Here is a 21366-nt window from a genome sequence, read left to right as displayed (position 1 = left end):
GTGAATGGCCCGGGTTAAGTGAGGTTTGCAGGGTGTGGGGCCAAAGGCAGTGACCCTTGCTGTGGAGGAGCTGGAGGTGTGGTGTGGGAGCAGGAGCCGGGAGAAGGACCTCAGAACTGCTCGGCGCCTTTTTCCAACTCCTCGCCCACTGCCCCATGGCAGGTCACTGGGTCAGAGTGGCCGTGGGGACAAATGCTGGTCCAGCGAGGAGCATACAACAGGCGTCCTGAGGCCCCAGATCTGCTGCCGGCTCAGCTACTCCGTGCCTCCGGACTTGGTTCAGGGACCTGCGTGCTTCAGTCTTCCGTCAGGCAGGCTGGGCTGGGGGCCTCATCATAGACCATCTGGAAGCACCGGGGAGCTTGCAGGTGCCTGGGGGAGGGGCAGCTCGACTCCGCCATCCATCCTTGCTGAGGCGGAGGCCCCGCCCCAACCCCACCCCTGGAGGGGTAAGGCACTCTTCACACAGCACAACCCTCACAGGGACAGACAGTAAAGAAGCAATAATACTTTTATTCCCGTCAGTGATGCTGACGGGGCCTGACCCTTTACAAAGAAAATGTTAGGAAAAAAGAGGGGCAGGGGCCCGAAGTCTCCGTTCTTGATACCCCCACCCCTCTGCCCACCCCCCGTCAGTGCCTCCAGACCAGAGCAGGCAAGGGCTGGCCACTCTGGAGGGCTCCCTGGGCTAGGCCATCTGCCAGCAGAGTCAGAGTTGAGAGTAGGGAAGCCGGGCCCAGCAGAGCTCTTCCAGGGCAGACGGCGAACAGAAAGGGGGGCACGATGGGTGGGTTGTCCCCTTGGTGACCAGTCCTGGGCTGTCTGTGCCCCTCTGCGGCATCACGGGGGCCCCTGCTGGTTCCGCCTCTCCTCCAGCGCCCTGCACACCCACATGGACACCACGGTGGCGTTTCCATCATTGAACTGCATGATGAACGGGTGGCCCTGTTGCGGGGGGGAGAGGAAGAGAGACTGTGACACACATTCCCCAGACTCTGCACTTCATTACGCTTGCCAAGGCCTCTTCTCGGCCTGGACCTCCTTTCTTCTCCCCCACTAGCCCAACAAGAGAAGAAGGACACCATCGACCCATTTCACAGCTAGCTTGACTGAGGCCAGTGGAGGGGCAGCACTCACTGCATAGCTCAGATTCTGCCCGGTGTTCCACCACCACCTCCTGAGAGTCCCACCGGCCTGAAAGTTGCCTGTGGGGGAAGGCCTGTCCTGTCTCCACACTGCCAGGCTCCTCCGCACCCCGCACCACTCCAACCGCAGACTGGTGAATGCCTGGCCCCTGGGTTGCCAGCACCCCAGTCCAAGGGCTGCCCACAGATCAGAGAATCATCTCCTCCACAGCTACATCTCTCCCTTCCGGTGTTCTTCTATGTCTATGTCTTGGCAACAGGCCTATGTCTACACTCTCTGACAAAGTCCCACGTCCAAGTGGAGGGAAGGCAAACGTACAGGGGCAGGAGGGATACGCTGGTGGGTGCAGATCCCCTCTGGTTCCTGGTGACCAGGTGAGGGCTGGACTTCAGAGGGGCCAGGACTGTCTCCTTGTGGCCCATGTCGGGCTCTAAATTACTTAGTCCATAAGACAGGTCCAGTTCTATTTAGCCAGTCCCCTCCCCTGCGGTCCTGAGGAATCAAGATTCACATTCACAAATCTTAGGGCTTCCTGGGAGTTCTCAGGGAAGGTTAAAAAAAAAAAAAAAAAAAAAGCAGAGGCAGTCAGTCACCCTGACCACAGGCCAAAGGTGAAAGGGAAACTGAAAAGCATTATCTACCTCCCTCCTTACCAAGCAGCTTCTCTGCTAAGAAACACACACCTGGAAGCTTCTTCCTTTACCAAAAATGTAGCCAGAGAGAGATTCAGAGAGCCGCAGTGGGCTAGTGTGGGGGGTGTGGGAAGGCTCCCGCTTCCCTCCCTTCCCTCCCCCCACCCCCACCTCTTCTCCTGCCCCTGCAGTCTTCCAGCTCCAGCTTGCCCGAACCCTCAGCTTTCTTTTTTTAAAGATCTATTTTTTTTTTTTTTTTTTTTTATTTGAGAGAGAAGAGAGAGCAAGCTTGCAAAGAGGGAGAAGAATCTTCTAGCAGACCCCCTGCTGAGTGCAGACACAGGGCTTGATCCCACGGCCCAAGAGATCAGGACCTGAGCCAAAGCCGAAAGTCGGATGCTCAGTGTATTGAGGCCACCAGCACCAGTGCACCTCAGCTTTTCGAGCCCTTATTGGGCTCCTTCTCTCTTGCCCACTGGTGTGAGCTGGGCTCCCAGAACTGCTTTCCCCATATGCCCAGTCTTGACCAGCAGCTCTGGGGAATAGCCAGCCACAGGCCACCTGCTTGCAGCTCCAAGCTGCCTCAAAATGAGTTCATCACATGGCAGGGGGGATGCAGGCCCGGGGCTCATATGCCCTGGGTGCCCAGATCCCAGGGTCTGTAGGAGCGGCCTAAGACCAGGCCAGGGGAGGCAATGAGGCTGCTTGGTCAGACCTGATGTGTCTCTGGGGACAGGAAGGAAAGCCATCAAGGCTTCTTTACCCTGGACCCCTGCTGCGTCCCCTCACCTAGCTTTCTCAGTTCAGGTAAGGAAAGTCATTTTCTGAAGCACCCGACATGGTCTAGCTCAAAGCCGTAAAGAACACTGGACAGGGGCAGGGAGCTTGGCTTAGGGGGTGCCAAGGGCACTCAGCCCTGTGCAGCGACTCACCGAGGCCATGGTGGAGCTAGACCTGGAGCCCACCTGGGCACTTGCTGGGATCTGCTCATCGCATTCTACGGGGGCTCCCAACACACGTGCAGGACTACTGCGGGTGGGCAGGTGCCCCTCACAGACTACCACTGGGTAAGGGGACTTGGAAGCCAGGTGGGGTTGATGTCCTACAGGCAGCTGGGCTGGGGCTGGAGCAGGAGAGTCCCAGGTGGGCTCCTATCTTGACTCCCACATGCAGTTCTCCCCTGTATACATGCCTACCTTACACCTGCCTTCCTAATCGCTACCTAACTAGAGGGAAGTCTTCCTCAAGTCTGAGTGCGCACACTGCCTTTTCAGGAGGCTCAGGAGAGGTGACCTTGCGCCCTTGTGAAGAACAAAGGGAGATGCTGTGCTCAGAAGCTGATGGGCCCCTCCCCCCAAGCCTGGGGTAGCACAGTGTCACTTTCCCAGAATGCCCGGTGACTTTGGGGCCCATATGCTGCATCTCTGTTATCATCTGTTCGGGAACAAGCAGAGCGGAACTGCAGGAGGGGAGAGTGGAGGCATTCCTCCAGTTAGGGGAAGGCTGATGGCTGCACGGCAGGGAGGGCACTGTGCCCAAGTGCCATGGGAGGCGCGAGGAGGAGAGGGCCGCCATCCACTGCTCTGGCGGAGATTCTGCCCCTTTCCTGCCCTCCTTGGCTGGGAGGTTCTCCTGTCCTGTGCGTCCCTGATGCTGTACACCCGCCTGAAGGGAAGGACCTGGACAGGTGGTCTTGTCCCCAGCTACTGTTGACTGGCTCTGGAGAGAGGGGTGGGGGAATCACAGAGGGACGCAGAGAGGGGGCAGAGACAGACAGATATGGGAGGGAGACCCCAGCCTCTCTAGGGAGCAGGCCTGTGAGCTGTGAACGTGGGAGCTGGTGGTGGTGGGGCACAGTGAGGAAGCCAGCAAAGGAGGGAGAGTACAGAAAGCAGCAGAGCAGCAGTGGGCCCCGGGGCCATGATCTCCGGGCTGGGCAGCAGCTCCGCCTGCAGGGCCCATGAGCACCTCACAGTCCGGGGGACAGGCACCAAGTCAGAGGCAGGCACTAGAATCTCCACTTTACACACGAGGAAACGCAGACCGCTGGCTCATGGCTGACCAGCCTGGGTTCCCAGGGCTGGGCCTGGATCACAGTGTCTGAAACCCAAGACCACACTGCCCAGGGCTCTCCCAGGCTGACCGGGAGCAGACATAAGTGGCAAAATCAATAACCAGATCACAATTCCCCTCACCTTTATTTCTGCCCCAAAATTCTGACCCTCCTGTACAGAGGCGACACCGAGGCTGCCAGCCTACACTGCCCCAGGTCCTGACCTCAGTCGGCGCCATGCCCTGGACACACTGGGAGAATGCCTGCCTGTCATGGTGGCAGGTGACTCTCCCTCGAAGCTCTCTAGCCCCGTCGGCCTGTGTAGGAAGCAGGGCACGCATACCTTCATCCCATTTTACAGAAGAGAATGTTGAGGCCCAACAGAGGGAAGCGACTGGTTAATAGTGCTGGGGCTGAACTCAATTAAGTCTCCTGGTGCATTCTCAGGGCCGGACTGTTGTCCGCTGTGACCATGGCGGGTGTGTTCCCTGCTTCTTTTCTAGGATACAGCGACACTCCTGACACGTACAATGTAGGAACTCCTCACAAGTGTAATAAGCAAACAAAACCTGACGGATGATTCTAGAGAAAGCAGGAGAATCCCTCAGCCGCTCTGAGGTGCCTGGGTTCCCAGGAGGCTCCGGACAGGCCTAGGCAGATGCAGGACAGCCAGATGCCAGAGATGGACGGAAATGACACCCTACAGAACGCTAGTGTTAAGTCCAGTGCCATGGAGGGGTGCTGTGTGCCGGGCACCTGCCAAGGGCTTTGTCCTCATTTTCCCACGGAATCCCCACACTCACTCTGCAGGCACGCACAGCCATGCGTGTCCACCTTCCAGATGAGGAAACAGATACTCGGGGCCCTGTCCAGGGTCGTCGGAGCAAGGGGCCGGGCTGGACACCAATGCGAGGCTTCTGACTCCAAATGCTCTCCCACACCTGCAACCAGAGAGCTGGCTTCGCAGGCCTCTTTTGGGGTCTCCATGAGGCCCTGGAGGGCTCATGCCTCCTGCAGCACTTGGGGGAAGTGCCCATCCTGTCCCAGGGAGAGGAATCCAGACATGGGCAAACCCTCGTAGCCCCAATCACACTGCAGGGAACTGGGCGGGGGGTTGTGTGTGTGTGCCTTGCTCCCCCTGCAGCGACACCCACAAGCAGCTTGTCAGGAGCATCTCAACCCCCACCCCCCACCCCCCGTGGCTGTCCCAGGTAGGGGCGTCTCTGCCCTCCAGCCAGAAAGCATGTCAGCAGCCACTCCGCCGAGGCTGGCGGGCTTGGGGCGTGCGCCGCGCTGGGGCTGCTGCCGATCTCGCTGGCCCCATCACCAGGCAGTGGGAGCCACTCTCATTTCCTGCATTCTCTCCGGGCCAGCTGCAACAATTAAACTGGCGAGGGTTGAAGTATTATGGTCCACAGACTTCGCCACAGAAGGTGGAGACATAATGAAGGGAAGAGGTTGGGACCGCAAGAGATAGGATGGCTCCAAAAGTGGGATGCAGGGGACCGCACGTGGGACAAGTCCACGGCCACGGAAGATGGCCGCCGTCACCTGGTGTGGCCACGGCCACATGGGGCTGAGCAGCGGACCGTGCTGGCACAGGGAAGGCCCCTGGTGGAAACTAAGAACTCATGGGTGGGGGAAGTATAGTTCTCCCTCTCCTTTATCTGGGCAAAGTGACCAGGGGTTCGCTAGAGCGGGTCTCTCTGCCTCTGTAGTATTGTCCCTAATTTTTTCCCATCCATTTCATCGTGACGAGATGCCTTCCTGACCGACCGCAGGGCACTCACGAGGCCCTCTGTGTAGGCAGTGCTCTACCCTCTGCCGGTGGGGACACACCGCCTGCTGCAGTGCTAAGAGCTGCCCGAGGCGTAGGGGTCTGGAGATTTTCTTCCCAAATGGGAATTGACCTGCGTGGGGTCTGCACACTTCCTTCTCTTGCATAACTTCCTCAAGAACATTATGCATGTGAATCATCAATCATCTGCAGACATACCTGCCATGCGGGCACACAGTAGGCCCTCAATTAGTAGCAGGCCTGCGGCAGGACAAAGCCATCCGCATACTCTGTGTGTCAGCACTTGCCATGCGCCGTACAGTTGCTGGACAACCGCATGTGGCCTTGAACCCTCCCAGCACCTCCATTTACAGACAAAAGGAACTGAGGTGCCAAGCAATGGGTCAAGAGCTAGAAAGCAGCAGACGCACGGTTTGAATCCAAGGCTCTCTTCTGTCCTGGAGGACAATGACCACTGTGCTTTCTGAGGTCAGGCATGGTGAGTTCTAAATGTCTACTTCCGGGGCACCTGGGTGGCTCAGTTAAGCGTCTGACTCTTGACTTCAGTTCAGGTCATGATCTCAGGATTGTGGGATGGAATCCCATGTTGGACTCCATGCTCGGCGGGGGGCGGGGCATGTCTGCTTGAGATTCCTTCCCTCTGCCCCTCTGCCCACTTGCAAGCATGGCCTCTCTCTTTCTAAAATAAACACATCTTAAAAAAAATAAATTTCTACTTTTTAAAGATTTTATTTATTTATTTGTCAGAGAGAAAGAGTGAGAGAGCACAAGCGGGGGGAGCAGCAGACAGAAGGAGAAGCAGGCTCTCTGTTGAGCAGGGAGCCTGATGTGGGGCTCGATCCCAGGACCCTGGGATCATGACCTCAGCTGAAATCAAGAGCTGGATGCTTACCCGACTGAGTCAGCCAGGTGCCCCTCAACAAGTGATTTTTTTTTTTTTTTAAGATTTTATTTATTAATTTGACAGAGAGAGATCACAAGTAGGCAGAAAGGCAGGCAGAGAGAGAGAGAGGAAGAAGCAGGCTCCCCGCTGAGCAGAGAGCTTGATGCGGGGCTCAATCCCAGGATGCCGGGATCATGACCTGAGTTGAAGGCAGAGGCTTTAACCCACTGAGCCACCCAGGCGCCCCAACAAGTGGTTTTTAACTGGTAACTGCAATTAGAGTGACAAAAAGTGTCCTACCTTGTTCAAAGTCCTATGTATTAGGCAGTTCTATTCAAATGATTTAATAATCAGCAACTCTGAGTATTCTTATCTCCATCTGACAGATGTGGAAACTAAAGCACAGGAAGGTTGAGGAAGTAGCCCAAGGCTGTGGAGCTTGAATGCTGTGTTGTCTCCAGCGCCTGAGCCCTCCGCCATTGTGTTGTCCTGTGGCATGAGTGCCAGGGCTGGAGACGGCAGCCTCCACCCTGCAGGACGGCCTGCCCCCAGAGCAGAGGTGGATGGTCTAGCTGAGAATCCCTACTTCTCCATTCCCTCTCCTTGGACCCAGTCTCTAGAGAAGCAGGAAAACTATAGGTCTAGTGCCTGGAAACCTTCCAGGGCTAGACACTGACTGGACTCTGAAGGTAACCACAGAAAGAACAATCAGAAACAGGGTGTTCAACAGCTGACTGTACCCCTAACCTCTGCTCTCCCTCTATGGGGCCTTTTTTGTCACGTCTTCTCATAGAAGATGCCATCTCCCCCAGAGAGAACTGTGCACACGCCCTCTTGTTGACCTCTCCAGAGGCCTTCCCTTGTTCTGTCATGCGTTAACATCATTTGAACCCACTGTTACCCTAACGTTAGACTGGAAACCACTTGAGGGCAGGGCAGAGCTAATCACTTAGGAGCCACCAAGGCAATTAGTTGGACTGACTGGTAAGTTATGGCATTTCCCCAGGGGTCTGCTGCCAGGCTGAGAAGCACCACAGGCTGGGGCGGGTGGGCCTAGTGAGAAGTCTTGAAGAGCTGAGGAGGCTCTAGACTCTGGCGGGAGGCAGCGGTCCTCTCTGGACCACAGGATGAGCCCAGTCACCAGGTACTCCTCTCCCATGGAGGAGGAAGTCACATGGGAGAGAACTCCAAGGACCTGGGAGCCTGCTGAAGCAAGCAAGCCAAGCCAGTAGCCAAGTCTGAAACAAGTGAGAGTCCAACAGGCTGCTCGCACGAGCTGGTGGGGCAGTCTTGTGATTAGGGGATGCCTATAAGGGGTGACCCGAGAGGCTGAAGGGTCCCCAGTGTCAACGCTCTGCCCACCACTTCGTGTTTCCTTGCTGGGCCTGCGAGCCTTGCCACAAGGCTCTCCGCACGTCCCCTGTAGGACTGCAGTCCTCGCGGTGGGGCTGGGACTTCCGTTCCTACTCAGCACTAATGGAGGAGTGGCAGGGCCCGATGGGACTGCAGAGACGGGCGGAAACGCAGGATGTGAGGTGTGTGAGGGCTTCTACATGTTTGATTCAAGTTGTCAAGAAATATTTTAACTGTAGGTGTACAAACCTAATTAAAAACGACTGTACATCCTCATCTGCTTAACTCAGTGTGCTCCACTGAGTACCGACTGGCAACCGTTACCCTGCACAGTGATGTGAACTTATTCTTTGCGGCTCCTGGAGCAAAGTCAGTCCTGCTTGTCAGATCTGTGCATGTTATTGGACTTCTCTGTGGGGGGACAGCCAGGAGGGCTGTTCTGGTGCACTGGTCATTTGAAAGATCTCAGGGCTGCGACGTGCACTCACACCAGAAGGACAGAGAACAACGGTGAGTGCCATGCAGGAGACAGGTGCACCGAGCCCATGAAGTCCGTCCGCCCGGCGGCTGCCCCATGATGCCCAACAAGGGCGCTGAGGGTCAAGGCTGCTCTGAGTTTCTGATGGTGTCTATTCCAGCAGCTCTGCGTCCCTCTTGTCTGACCTACAGATTCACTGTAAGCAGCTCATATGAACAGTTGCTAGTGACTATCAGTGACTAGACTCTGAAAACAAAAGTTTTCTGCTATTCCCTTTGTAAAGCTTCTATATGTGTTTAACAGATGCTTGAGCTGGACCGGCACTGGGAAGAGTCAGGAGTTCCTTGACTCTGTGCTACTGAGACAACAGCATAGGGAAACTGACCGTTCACGGAGATAGCACTGTAACTCCCGCTTAGGAGCCCAGCTCTTGGATTCTGTGTCCTTCAAGAGAGGGCTCACGAATGACTTTACAAAGAAGTGTCCTCAATGAACACCAATACATTCATGCTAAAAAAAACAAAACACCCTTCTTTCCCCTCTTAATAGCGCTACGTAATAGAGAACATTCTGCGGCTACAGGTTCAAAACTACTAATTGAATCCCGGCTTACCTAGGAGGTCAGTCTGATCAGCGAGCAATCTGACTTATAAAAGGACGCACAGATGCCCGGTGTCTGCTGGCCTGCTGACAAGTGGTAGGGCAGCAGGCAGCCTTTATAATATTAATTACATGACATAAGAAATCATAATCACCCCTGGGGTCAACTCTGCCTTTCAGGCCCGGTGTGCCAGGCTGGTCACCAGGCGGAGCTGGGGAAGGAGGTGGCTGGAGGGGAGTCCCCACAAATGGGGACTTAGCAGGGAGGAGCCGAGGCCCCTCTGTGAAAATCCTTCTCTCCGTCCCTGTATAGGATAATGCAAGGAGCCCAGGACAGAGTCAGCAAACCCTCCTGGTGCTATCCCCGAGTGATGGTTTGAGAAGGGCCATGACGGCCTCACTGCAAAGGGCAGACTACTCCCCGGGGGACCTGCATTCCCCAGGCTTCATCACTCCGCATGCAAGGACTCTGTTGTTACTACACTCCTGAGCTGTGCCCCCAGGGAGGAGGAGTGCAGCAGGAAGGATGGAGCAGGGTGAGCTCAGGGGCCTCCTGCCCACGGGGAGGGCGCGGTCCGGCCTGCCCTCTGGTGGGGGGTCTAAGGCTGCTCACCCCTGGGAACCGGTAAATTCCCAGCAAGGCAACGTGGGCCACAAGGTAAGTGCATCCTTTAATCTAGGTCTTTGTAGAAGTAAAGCCGATCCTTACTTTCCATCATTTCCTGAGTCCTGTTTCTTAGTTGGTTTTGAACATGGGGACAAGGTTTGCTAGCCTCTTCAGTCCCACCGAATATAGCTGCACTCTCTTCCTCTCAGGGAGGGGTTTATAAGGACGAGATCACGGGTCCACAGACTCGGCGTCTCAGACACAGGTGGGCAGTGAGTGGGGGGTCCTTACTCCTCTGCATAGAACACTCTGGGGGTGCAGCAGTGAGACGGGGCGGCCAGTCTTGTCTCTGTGCAGCTACCGGGGAACCTGCCTGATCTACCTAGCTCGGCTTTCTAGAATGTGCTTTCTCGGCCTCTGATTTCTAAAGCTCTTCCCCACCCTGGGTGGGGGTAGAGGGGGCCCCTTCTGGCCCTTCATTCTCTTTTAAGACCTCAGAAACAGTTTGCAGCTGTGACACGCCATTTCAATCAACCTTCCTGAGTTTACTCTTCACCACTGCTACAGAAATAGATGTTTCTCCCCAAATATTCAATTATTAGCAGCAAATTGCTTACCTCTAGCCATCCTAGCCTGTACACAGGCATCTAAGGGGGTCAAGGAGCTCTCCACCTTTCATCTGAGCATATCTATGTGCTCCTACACAGGGTAATTGGTCAGAAAATGGCCCATCGAAAGAACAAGATATTTCCCAAGGTCCCTGCGAGTCATCCTAGAGCTTGTGCAGTACGGTGCAGGGAGGGGGCACAGGGTGACTTCAGAGGGCCACAGGAGTTGGGATTACGGGGTGCCAGAGGCAGAATGGGGGTCTTGCTTCAATAGTGCTGAGGACTCTTGCCTGACAGGCTGACTCTGCAGTATGTCCAAGTAGTGAATATGGGGCCGTTTACTGATGTCTAGATGGTCAAGGTCTGTCTTGTGGGGTGATGGCTGTATGGTGGTGGAGATTAAAAGACGCAATGCTCAGAAGGATGGATTTTCTCTCTGGCCCTCTTGTTTTGTTTGTCTGTTGGTTGGTTGTTTTTTTTCCTTATCTCTGAAGCTATGATGTTTGAGCTTGGAGACCTTTGCTTTACATGTGCATGTGCTCATGTGTGTGGGTATATGTGAGCATGTGGGTATAGGAAAGGCAGGGGGTAGGCAACCAGAACTGGCACAATTTCTGGCACATGGTGGGAGCTCCGTACATTTGTTGAACACAGCAGAATGGAGTGATTCTGACAGTGAGTCAATGAAGAGATGATGAGAGACCAAGACAGCCTAAGAGTCTTCCTTCTATGTGGCCCTCCAATGTGGCCCTCGCCATGGCAGATAAAATGCAACAGTTTTAAAAAGCATGGCTGAACTGAAAGAAAGGCAATCCATAACGGTTACCAAGGAAGACGGAGCTGAAAGCCAGAATAAGTGAGTGGAAGTCTTGTGGTTTTATAGGGGCTACTGGTTCCAGGAATGTAGTTCTAGAAAGAATGAAGAACTAAGCAGAAACAGGAGACAAGGTTCCCTAAGGAGCTGGCCCTGAGACCCTGAACAAAGCTTAAACTACAGAAGGGATAAGCTATGAAAGGCTAACCATCAGCAAAGGGGACTGTAAGTGGCCCTGAGCGGGGCTGCCCAAGCAATAAAAAAATGGGGCAGAGCCCTATGCAGTTTGGGACCGGGTGCACTACCTCTATAGTTTGAGAACCCCAGACTGATAAACTGATACAATGTTGATCTTGATCTTGTGTTACTCTGGAATGTCTGTCAGAAGCATACCAAAAACCCTTCTGCGGCAATCCTTCTAAAATTAAGCCATTTCCATAGTGATAAACCCCACTCAGTATGAGCTTACAGTAAAAATTTCCAAACGTGAGGATATAATTCACCATAGACAAGAATGAGCAGACAACATAACGCACAGGAAGATGAGAGTTCTCAGAACTGAGATAATTGAAAAATGATTGGGAGGGAAAATGTAAAAAAGTGCACATTTGAAAAGATTAAAAACGTACAAGAAGACAGTAATGTATTAAGAAAAGAATATGAAATGATGAAAAACAGAACAGAAAGACCTGAAAAAGAAAGTAATGTTAACTTATAGAAAATAAAACAGTGGGGATGCCTGGGTGGCTCAGTCGGTTGAGCAGCTGCCTTCAGCTCAGGTCATGATCCCAGGGTCCTGGGATGGAGCCCCACATTGGGCTCCCCGCTTGGCAGATAGCCTGCTTCTCCCTCTCCCTCTGCTTGCTGCTCTGCCTACTTGTGCTCTCTCTCTCTGTCAAATAAATAAATAAAATCTTAAAAGAAAAGAAAAAGAAGTCACTGGAAAAACAAAACAAAACAAAACAAAAGAAACTGCACGGATGAGCCAGACAGCTGAAGAGAGACTTAGTAAGCTACAACGAATGGCCTAAGAAGATCATCCAGAGCACAGTAGAGAGAGAAAAATTTCCTTTTAATGTGAAAGAGAAAGGCCCAGCAGAAAGACCCAGACAAGACTGAACATGTGGGGGAGGGTGATATCCAGAGACAAGAGTTGAGGATTTTGAGAGCTGATGAAAGAGTGAATTCCCAGAATAGAGAATCACAATGATCTCCAAATAGAATGAATATAATGAAATCGACACCAGACACATTGTAGGGAGAGTGCGGAACACTAAGGACAGTGACGTATTGCCTACAGAGGGAGGTGCAGAGTCTCATCAGCAAGAATAGAAGCCAGAGGACAACAGAATCTCTTCAAGACCCCAGGAGAGACAGTCAGCCTAACCTGTTCCGATTAAACTGACGATCAAGAATGACCGCAAAGTAAAGATAATTCTAAACAAAAGCTCAATGGTCCTGCCCCCCACAGCCACTCCCCGGCAGAACTCTTTCTTGAGGAAGCACAATGCAACAGTGACAAGGAACAAACAACTGGTATGCCCATGGAAAAATCTAAACAAGCACTAATTATGTATAAAATGACAGTGACAGTAAGGACTGATTCCGAGGATCTGAAAACAAGGTGACGATGAAATCCTGGACCTTGAGGACATGCAAGGAGGGACGGAGGAGATGCTCTCAGGGGAGAAGGGCTACGGCAGAGAGTGCTGGCCGCCTCTCAATGACCCTTCTCTCTTCCTCCTTACTGACACAAATCCTGATTCTAGGGAGGAACATTGTTACCCAGCAGAGCAACTGTACCCCCACCTCCCTTGCAGCTAGTTTTGGCCCATGTGAGAATATACGCTGTGTGCCAATGTCCTGAACACAAGGGCAAGCTTTTCTACTGCTTTTTCTCACTGCTGGCGGCTAGAGCTCAAATGCCCCTAGGCTGGTAAAATGGAAGGAGCTGCTGCACTAGTCCAGGCACCCCACTTAAAGAAGGCACCCTTGTGGCCTTCTTTAAGCTGCTGTTTGCCTTTTGATCATATGTGATTTAAACGAATTCTACCTAATAAGAAGGTAAGACACAGACCCTAAGGCTGCATATTGTTTGGGAGAGTATATTTATTGACTAACCTTAGGCTTTGCTAAATTAGATGAAAAATTTAGGGATAATCCATGAGAGGCTAGAAACAGAATATAATTCCTTCACCAATAGAAAGAATAAAAGGGAAGGGGAAAAAAATGAACCCAATAGAATAGAGAAAGAAGAAGTTAAAAAAAAAAGAGTATTGTAGAGAGAAAGCACAAAATAGGATAATAGAAAAATATTCAAGTATACCAACAAGCAATAAATATAAGTGATTAAAGTAATCAATTAAAAAAACACTGGATGAAATTTAAAACACCAACCACAAAATGCAGAGATTCATTTACAAGAACACAGAAACGGTAAGAGCAAAGGGAAAGTAAAACACATAGCAGACAAATATGAACCAAAAGACAGCAGAGGTTTATTAACAGCAGACAAAAAGGAAGATCACAGCAATATATTCGAGACCGAGGGCATTCACGTAAAGGTAAAGGACACACCTTGAAACGAAGATAGAGTCTTTTGGCACGGCGAACACTTACAGACAGAACTGTAAGGAGAAACTGACAAAGCCACACCACTAATCGAGGAAGATTTGAACACAGTCCTCTTAATGACTGAGAGAGAGAAAGTGTGTGGAAAATTAGGACACAAAATATTTGGGTCACACAACTGACAAGTTTGATCTACAGGCTGTGAAGAGGACACTGCATTCAGCAATGAGAGAACACATGCACAAAGAGAACACAGGGAGAAAAGTCAACCACGTAATGAAGGAACTTCAACAAATACCGATTTGGAACTTCAACAAACACAGATTTGGACCAACCATGAACAGTGACCAAGATGCATGGAAAGCGGGTAACAATCAAAAGACAGCAAAGTGTTTGCAATTAAAAAAAAAAAATACTTCTGAACAATCCATGGGTCAAAAAGGAAATCCTAATTGAAATTAGAAGTTATTTAGAACTGAGTGACATAAAAATACTACATATCAATATTAATGGGATAGAGCTAAAAAATATTTAAAAGGTAATTTACAGCATTATATGGGTATTTAGGGGTGGGGAAGATTGGAAAATTTTCAACAGAATATAAACAAATTGTAAAAAGAACAAAAAATAAATCCAAAGAAAACATAAGATTGCAAATAAAGGGATTAGATAGAAAGGTATCAAAGAAATGGTCAATTCAATAAAATACTGGTCCTTTAAAAAATTATTAAAGGAGACTAACCTCTGACAGAACTGATAAAAAACAAAGTATGCATCACTAGGAATGAAAATAGGATACATAACCGCAAATCCAGAAAACAAAGGAACGATATTCCATATGAATTCATGAGGCCAACATATTTGAAAATGCAGAGTGATGACCTTACAGCAGACAGAGTGGGGTCGGGGGGGGGGGGGGGATGAACAGATATATGGTGGGGGCAGTGCAAAGGGTGGTGACTGGGAGGTTCTAAGACCCCTGACCAAACATCACCATGCCAGGTGAGCCCCAGGTCCTGAGCCCTGGTACCCCACTTTCAACTTTTAAAAGAACTTCCTATTCCATTGTCTCATCTTATTTCAAGAAGCATCCAATTAAGCAAGAGCTGATACTCCTTAAAATCCATCTTGGTGGGCACCTGGGTGGCCCAGTGGGTTAAAACCTTTGCCTTTGGCTCAGGTTGTGATCCCAGGGTCCTGGGATCGAGCCCCACATCTGGCTCTCTGCTCAGCAGGGAGCCTGCTTCCCCGCCTCCTCTGCCTGCCTCTCTGCCTACTTGTGATCTCTGTCTGTCAAATAAATAAATAAATAAAATCTTAAAAAAAAAAAATCCATCTTGGTAATAGTTTTTCTAGTTGGGTTAAGGAACTGGGGTACCAGGGGTGTCTTTAGCAGAGGTCATGATCCCAGGGGTCCTAGGATCGAGTGTGGTGTCAGGTTCCCTGCTCAGTTGTGAGTCTACTTCTCCCTCTGCACACACATCCCCTTGCCGGAATGTGTGCTTGCTTCTCTCTCTCTCTCAAATAACTAACTAAATAAATAAGATCTTAAAGAAAAGGGGGAATGATAAACAACCCTGTGCATGAACACTGAAACTAAAGGGCACATTTTTGATGCTATCAAATCAACAAAAAACAGAGAGGAAAGAAAACTGCTAAAGACACTGGCTATCAAAATTTTGGGTACATAACTAACTGAAGTGCCATCTTTTTTTGTTTTATTTTTTTTACTGTTTTCAGCTGTGATGCCCCTGAGTTCACTGGGCCTCACTCAATTCATTGGAATGGGTTTCTATTGTGGTGAGTGTGGGGGAACCCAGGGGACTGACTGGGGCAACCCTTTTGGAAAATTTGAAGAGCTTAACAAAGGCCAACACTGTCAGGCCTATTCTACAAAATACAGGATTAAAAATGACCAGTTACCAAAAAATAAATAAATAAATAAAGGGAAAAAAAAGAAAGAAAGAAAAGAAAATGACCAGTTACTCTAGCGTTTCTGCTATCAGCAACCAACGTTTTCCATTGGAAACCACCCCTCTTTTTCTTTTTCAAAGGATCGCCACAAAAAAGGAGCAAGCCACTTGAAAATTCTGATCATTCCGTGTCCCAGCAGCAAACAAAAGTCATCAATAGAACCCACTTCTAGCCTTGAGCAATATTTTCTAAAACAAAACACAAAGAACCTGTGGTACTTAACTATTCTGTTATTGATTTACTGTGGTTTGCAAGGTAATGTTGAAGAAAATTAAATGTATGGAAGCCTGAAATGCGTTTTCCGTGGCGGTGAATGGTGTGGCCTGCGTTTTCTGAGGCTGTGTCGTTGGTCATGCGCACGATGAATGACTAAGGGAGCACACTTCATCTGCTTACAAATAAGCTGGCCGCCTTCACAGCAGAGACTTATGAAGCCAAGTCTGTTTTTACCGGGAAGAGGGACAAAGTTACTTAGTTACAAGACTGCTTCTCCTTGCACTTGTGCTCTAGTTTTCAATCAAATCCAGTATAGATGTGGGGAAAGACTTCTAGTTACCTCACTCTAGATCTGGTTTTTAGAGCCTGAGCACTTCCTTTGGTATAGTCATGGCTTACTCGGTCCCTCCAGAAAATAAGAAAATTTCAACACGCTGAAGTCTACCCTAATTACTGATTCAAGACCAAAGTGGTCATATTGTTTTGGACACGGACACTGACACGCCACATTACCTAGAGTTGTATTCCTACTTAGACAAACTGCCTGTTTCCAACTCTGGGAGCACCCTGACACATCAACAGGTCACTACAATTCGACACCCGTATTTAAGACAAAGAATCTGGAAGTTCAGCTGAAACTTGATCACTTCTAGCTAGTCACTCGAGCCTTTATTCAAGCCGATTTTCTCGTATTGCAGACTTAGCACTAACAAGCTTAGTATCTGGTTTCCCAATGTAAAGCCCAAAAGAAACAGTCAAAGGGTAGAGGAAGAGGTGAGGGGCCAAGGGTTGGAGGGAAGACCGAGGACAGGCATAAGAAGAGCCATCGACAAGCAGCACAAACACACCAAGAACAGGAAGTGAGCTTGGGGCAGTCAGGGCAGGGACAACGGCCTCACACACGGCAGTATCAGGAGTCACTGTTACAGCAGAACACAGCTAACAGACGATGCTCACAATGACAACCTAAAGACATTCTTTTAAAAAGCTAAATCCTGGGGCGCCTGGGTGGCTCAGTTGGTTGGGCGACTGCCTTTGGTGCAGGTCCTGATCCTGGAGTCCCAGGATCGAGTCCCACATTGGGCTCCCATCTCTATGGGGAGTCTGCTTCTCCCTCTGACCTTCTCCCCTCTCATGCTCACTCTCTCTCAGATAAATTTAAACAAAACAACAAAAAAAGCTAAATCCTGATGTACCTATCTAAACGCTTAAGAGGATAAGGAAGAAAATGACAAATACTTTCAAGAAAACTCTTCTCTATAATCTACTTTTTAAAATTTTTTAAAAAAATATATTTTATTTATTTATTTGACAGACAGTGATCACAAGCAGGCAGAGAGGCAGGCATAGAGAGAGATAGAGGGAAGCAGGCTCCCCGCTGAGCGAGCCCGACTCGGGACTCGATCCCATCATGACCTAAGCGGAAGGCAGAGGCTTCACCCACTGAACCACCCAGGCGCCCCCTTTTTTAACCTTTTGATTTTATAAAGAATAAGCTTCCGTTATCTGTATAGTTCCCTTATATGGAGCAGCTCATTCACCAACAGAAGGCGCAGAGCTGCCCTCTTAGCTTTCGAACGTCAATGTTAAACATGGCAAAGCTCTCACCCTGCCCAGAGCCTTTCTGCAGCACCGTGCAATGTCACCGGGCAGACGAGCCCTCAGATCATCTGAATTCAGTGAAGACATATGGGGACACTCAGGGCCCAAGTTTATCTCCGCTTCCTTCGCAGAGAGTTTGATTACTTCTAAGATTTATGGTCGAAGTGGAAGGAAAAAAGAAATACTTCACAAGAGCAGATTTATAACCTCATCTTTTTTTTTTTTTTTTTTTTTTTTTAATAACATTAGGGATGACATCTTATGACAGAATCTTGGAATGACTGCTGAGCAACTTGGAAACTCAGTGGGAAGTTTTATATTTTGGGGGTTTGGAGCATTTTGTTCTTAGAAAGGTCAGGTAGGAAAGGACCAGGGAAATGAGCCAGGGAGATGGTCAGAGAGTGAGTGTCAGCTGGTTTAATTTTCTGTGTCAACTCTGAAAATTAGATAAACAATGACAAACCAGGCTTTTAAAATGAACTTGTCAGTTCTGGTTTTCTTGATACATGGTAACATTTTTCAAGTCCTGGTAGTCCTAAAGACAGATTTAACCCCTGAGAGGTTTATGTGTAAGTGTTCTGAAGTCTGCACATCTGAAAACAAAAGGTTCAGTCCAACTCTGTAACCCTCGAAAGAAAAACTAATTATCTTTGAAACTTAAAAACTCTTCTCCTAACAAATAAGGGGACTTTGCTACAGCCAAAAGGTTTATTAGCCTTTTCTGGACAGTCTCAGCAACTTTGGTTTTTTTTTTTTCTTTCTTTCCCTCTCATCTTCTTGGCTCCCCAGACCAGTTCAGCCCATTCAACATGGTCCCTTGATCTTTCCACTACTGTTCTAGATGATACTGAAATCTTGAGCTGGTGCTCCTTTTCCTCCTGCAAACCGAGGGGTGGGGGGCACAGACACCGCCCCTGCTCCCCCCCTTCCCTGCTCTGCTGTCATGAGGATGTGGGATAAAATAACTTCCTTATTTTAAGTCTACATTTCTGTGGCGACACACTCCCTCGTGGTGAGGGGAAGACAGCAGCAAGGACTTTTAATAGCTGCCCTTATTGGCTCCGCTATAAGGATATTTATTCAAAGATAACCCAGTTTGAAGATGTTGATTTGGAGAGAGAAATACAGTTACTTACAGACAGCAGCATTTGACTAGGGTTTTTCATTCCACAAAGTGCTTTCAAGCTCGTGATCTAAATTCCAATGTCACGACCACTCCCAGGAAGTGGCTGGATGGCATTACTATTACTACCTCCAATCTGTGGGTTCAAAAACTAGGTTCAGAGTAAGTGACTGGGTTAAGGTAGAGGGGGGATTTGAACCAGATGGGCCACTCCAACGCCTGTGCCTTTTGTTAGAATATGGTATACCAGCAACATAATCGAGACCGTGGGGAGCTCTGCGCCCAGGCCAGGCACTGGTCGGCTGCTCTCACGTGTGTCACCGCATGCCACCTCCCGCTGAAGTAGATGCCACCTGTTAATGAACGAGGATGACGGAGCTCCGAGGCAGGAAGGACTGCTGGGTGGCTGAAGTCTCAGGGCTGGCCTGACCCCAGGTGCTGGATGTCCCATGTCCGTCTTTCCCCAACCCTACAGCTGTTAGAACCTGTCCTTCCCCTGCCCAACAGAGCACAGACACCATGGTTTGCCCTGAAAAGAGGCATCCCAACTGTTGCACTCGTGCACAGCCTATAGACAAGATGGCAGTGCCCTCAGACAGCATTTCAAAGTATGAAGTTGGTGATTTTTAGCCCTCCAATATCAGTCTTGGCCTCATCCCTAAATCGGATGTCCTTTTCTTTTCTGATGTAGAAAAGGGTCCTGAGTACAAAATCACCTCTGCTACCAGTTCACTGCTGAGAAGAAAATCACCGGATTCAATCAACTCACGGGAAGGTGAGGGGAATGGGCAAGAGCGCCGGGACCGGACCGCGTGTGTTTGAAGAGAGGACGCTCGCCCAGCACGAATGCCGTCTCTGATCTCTCAGGGGGCCCGAGCGCTGGTGTAAGGGGCTCCGTCGGTGCCCGCACGTCATTGACCTGTGGCTCCTGGGGGCGGGGAGCTCTCCTTTTCTGCACTGCGGCTGCCCCCCACCCCCACTCTGTGAACTTTGTCTTCTGCCAAACAGGGAGAAGAGCAGCAGCCTCGAGGGGAGGCTGATGTTAGTCACAATTACCAATGACCGAATCGCGGCTGGACTTATCATACCTCCTTTCTGAGGAGATTTTTATAACACCTAATGTATGTTTACTGCTAAGAACGGAAGACACTGGCCCAGTTCTCCTGACGGCGGTGCACCTTGGAGGTAGATGGGCAATAGAGAAGTAGGGAGAATTAGGAACCTTGCCAATTCTCCAGGAAGGACCCTGTATTAAGGGTCCTCGATGCTCATGGAGCAGCCCCTCCCCTGAGCCTCAGGCCTCCAGCCCCGACTCGCTCCCTCATTTAAGCCAAGAACGAGCAGACTTCCCTGGGTTCAGAATTCCGTGTAACTAAAACACAAAATAGAAAAGAGGCATCCCAACTGTTGCACTCGTGCACAGCCTATAGACAAGATGGCAGTGCCCTCAGACAGCATTTCAAATACAGTTTATTAGTGTGTGATATGAAAAGGGTATTTTTATTGCATGATATAATGCAATGGGACCTTGGGCGCTCTGTGGAAAGACCTCACACTCAGAAGTGTAATGAACCCGTAGTCCCAAAAACATTATACTGTACATTAACCTATCATTAATGGCACATTAGGGCTGGGGGCATTGCACGCTTGCTGGTCAGGGCTCCATCAGGACAGTGGTGAGAAAACCACACAGTCTTCCCAGGCTTAAAACAAATAGAGAAAATAAATATTCCTGATGTCTACAGGCAGCATTAAAGGAAGTTCAATCCCAGCTCTGCCCTATAATTTCCAAGCCTGCTTTTCTAGGAGAGGAAGACACACAACTAAACAAAAGAAGGAAACGGCCCTCTTCCTTTTTACCCCTAGCTATTGGCTATGCAACCTCCGAGCTGGCTCGGCAAGGCCGCCATCAGATGGGCCCTTTTGTTAGCATAAAAGCTGACCAAAGGACAGCTTGGATCCTGGATCCTTGGCCCGGGATCCCAGACCAGAGAGGCAGAAGTAGCCATGGAGGTGGTATGTCTACCTCCCTTGCTTTCTAGATGGGGCAGTCAAGGCTCAAAAACACAAGGGAACAGACAGAGGGGCAAAGTATGTGCAACATATCACAAACGATCAACAAATGCAAGGATAAAGTGTTTAACTTCCTAGTTAATAAAACAATGCAAAGTAAAACGACTATCCCTGATCGGATTGGCACTGATTCAAGTCTGGTAATTCAGCATCACAAGAGGGGAGCTGGCATCCCCATATCCGGTATACAAAATGCATACAGAGATGGTTGTCCCTCTTAAGAGCAAAGATCTGGAAATGGTCCAGAAGTTCTACGATAGGGTCCTGGTTATATGGCACGTTCATATTATGGATTACCATGTGGCCATTAAAAAGAACGACGTAGATTTTCATAAGGTCTGGAAAGATTCTAAAGATATAGTAAGTGAAAACGCAAGGTGCAGAACAGTAACAACAGAAACCACCGTGAACAACAGCAGAACACCCTGGAGAGCAGGGCTGGGGGCATGGGAGGGGCTGGGAGAGCACGAATTTTTACACATATCCTCCAGGGCTACTGGAAATTATAACCATGACTTAAAAACAAGTTTCAGAAAAGAAATGATGAGGGTAGGAGCAAACATCTTCGGGAACATCTTCTTTTCCAACTCCTATGCCATCTGCTTTACGTGCTTCACCTTGTCTGGGTTTGCACAAAAACAGAAACAGTAAGTGAGTCACTATGACCCTCCCCTTCTACGAAGTGGGGACTGAAGCCTCAAGGGGTGAAATAATTTGTTCAAGGTGACTCTCTTCATCTTCCTTCAATTACGGAACAGAGTATTTATAAAATAGAGAAATTCTGGCCAAACTCTTGACGCAGCCCACAGCCACCTTCCTGAGCTGGGACAGTTTG

General features: G+C 49.8%; 1 protein-coding gene across 3 annotated transcripts in view; it reads right to left on the bottom strand.

The window, feature by feature from the left end:
* Nucleotides 1-493: 493 nt before the first annotated feature.
* Nucleotides 494-21366, bottom strand: part of MAP2K5 (mitogen-activated protein kinase kinase 5) — a 266485-nt gene continuing 245612 nt past the window's right edge. For all 3 annotated transcript variants that reach the window (XM_059372347.1, XM_059372348.1, XM_059372346.1), the window contains one exon: nucleotides 494-945. In XM_059372347.1, the coding sequence (XP_059228330.1) occupies nucleotides 841-945 (105 nt within the window). In that variant the 3' untranslated portion in view covers nucleotides 494-840. The remainder of the gene's footprint in view (nucleotides 946-21366) is intronic.

Source organism: Mustela nigripes, chromosome 13 (genome assembly GCF_022355385.1).
Source record: "Mustela nigripes isolate SB6536 chromosome 13, MUSNIG.SB6536, whole genome shotgun sequence".
In the NCBI taxonomy this organism is placed as follows: Eukaryota; Metazoa; Chordata; class Mammalia; order Carnivora; family Mustelidae; genus Mustela; species Mustela nigripes.
This window is presented reverse-complemented; position numbering and strand designations above follow the sequence as displayed.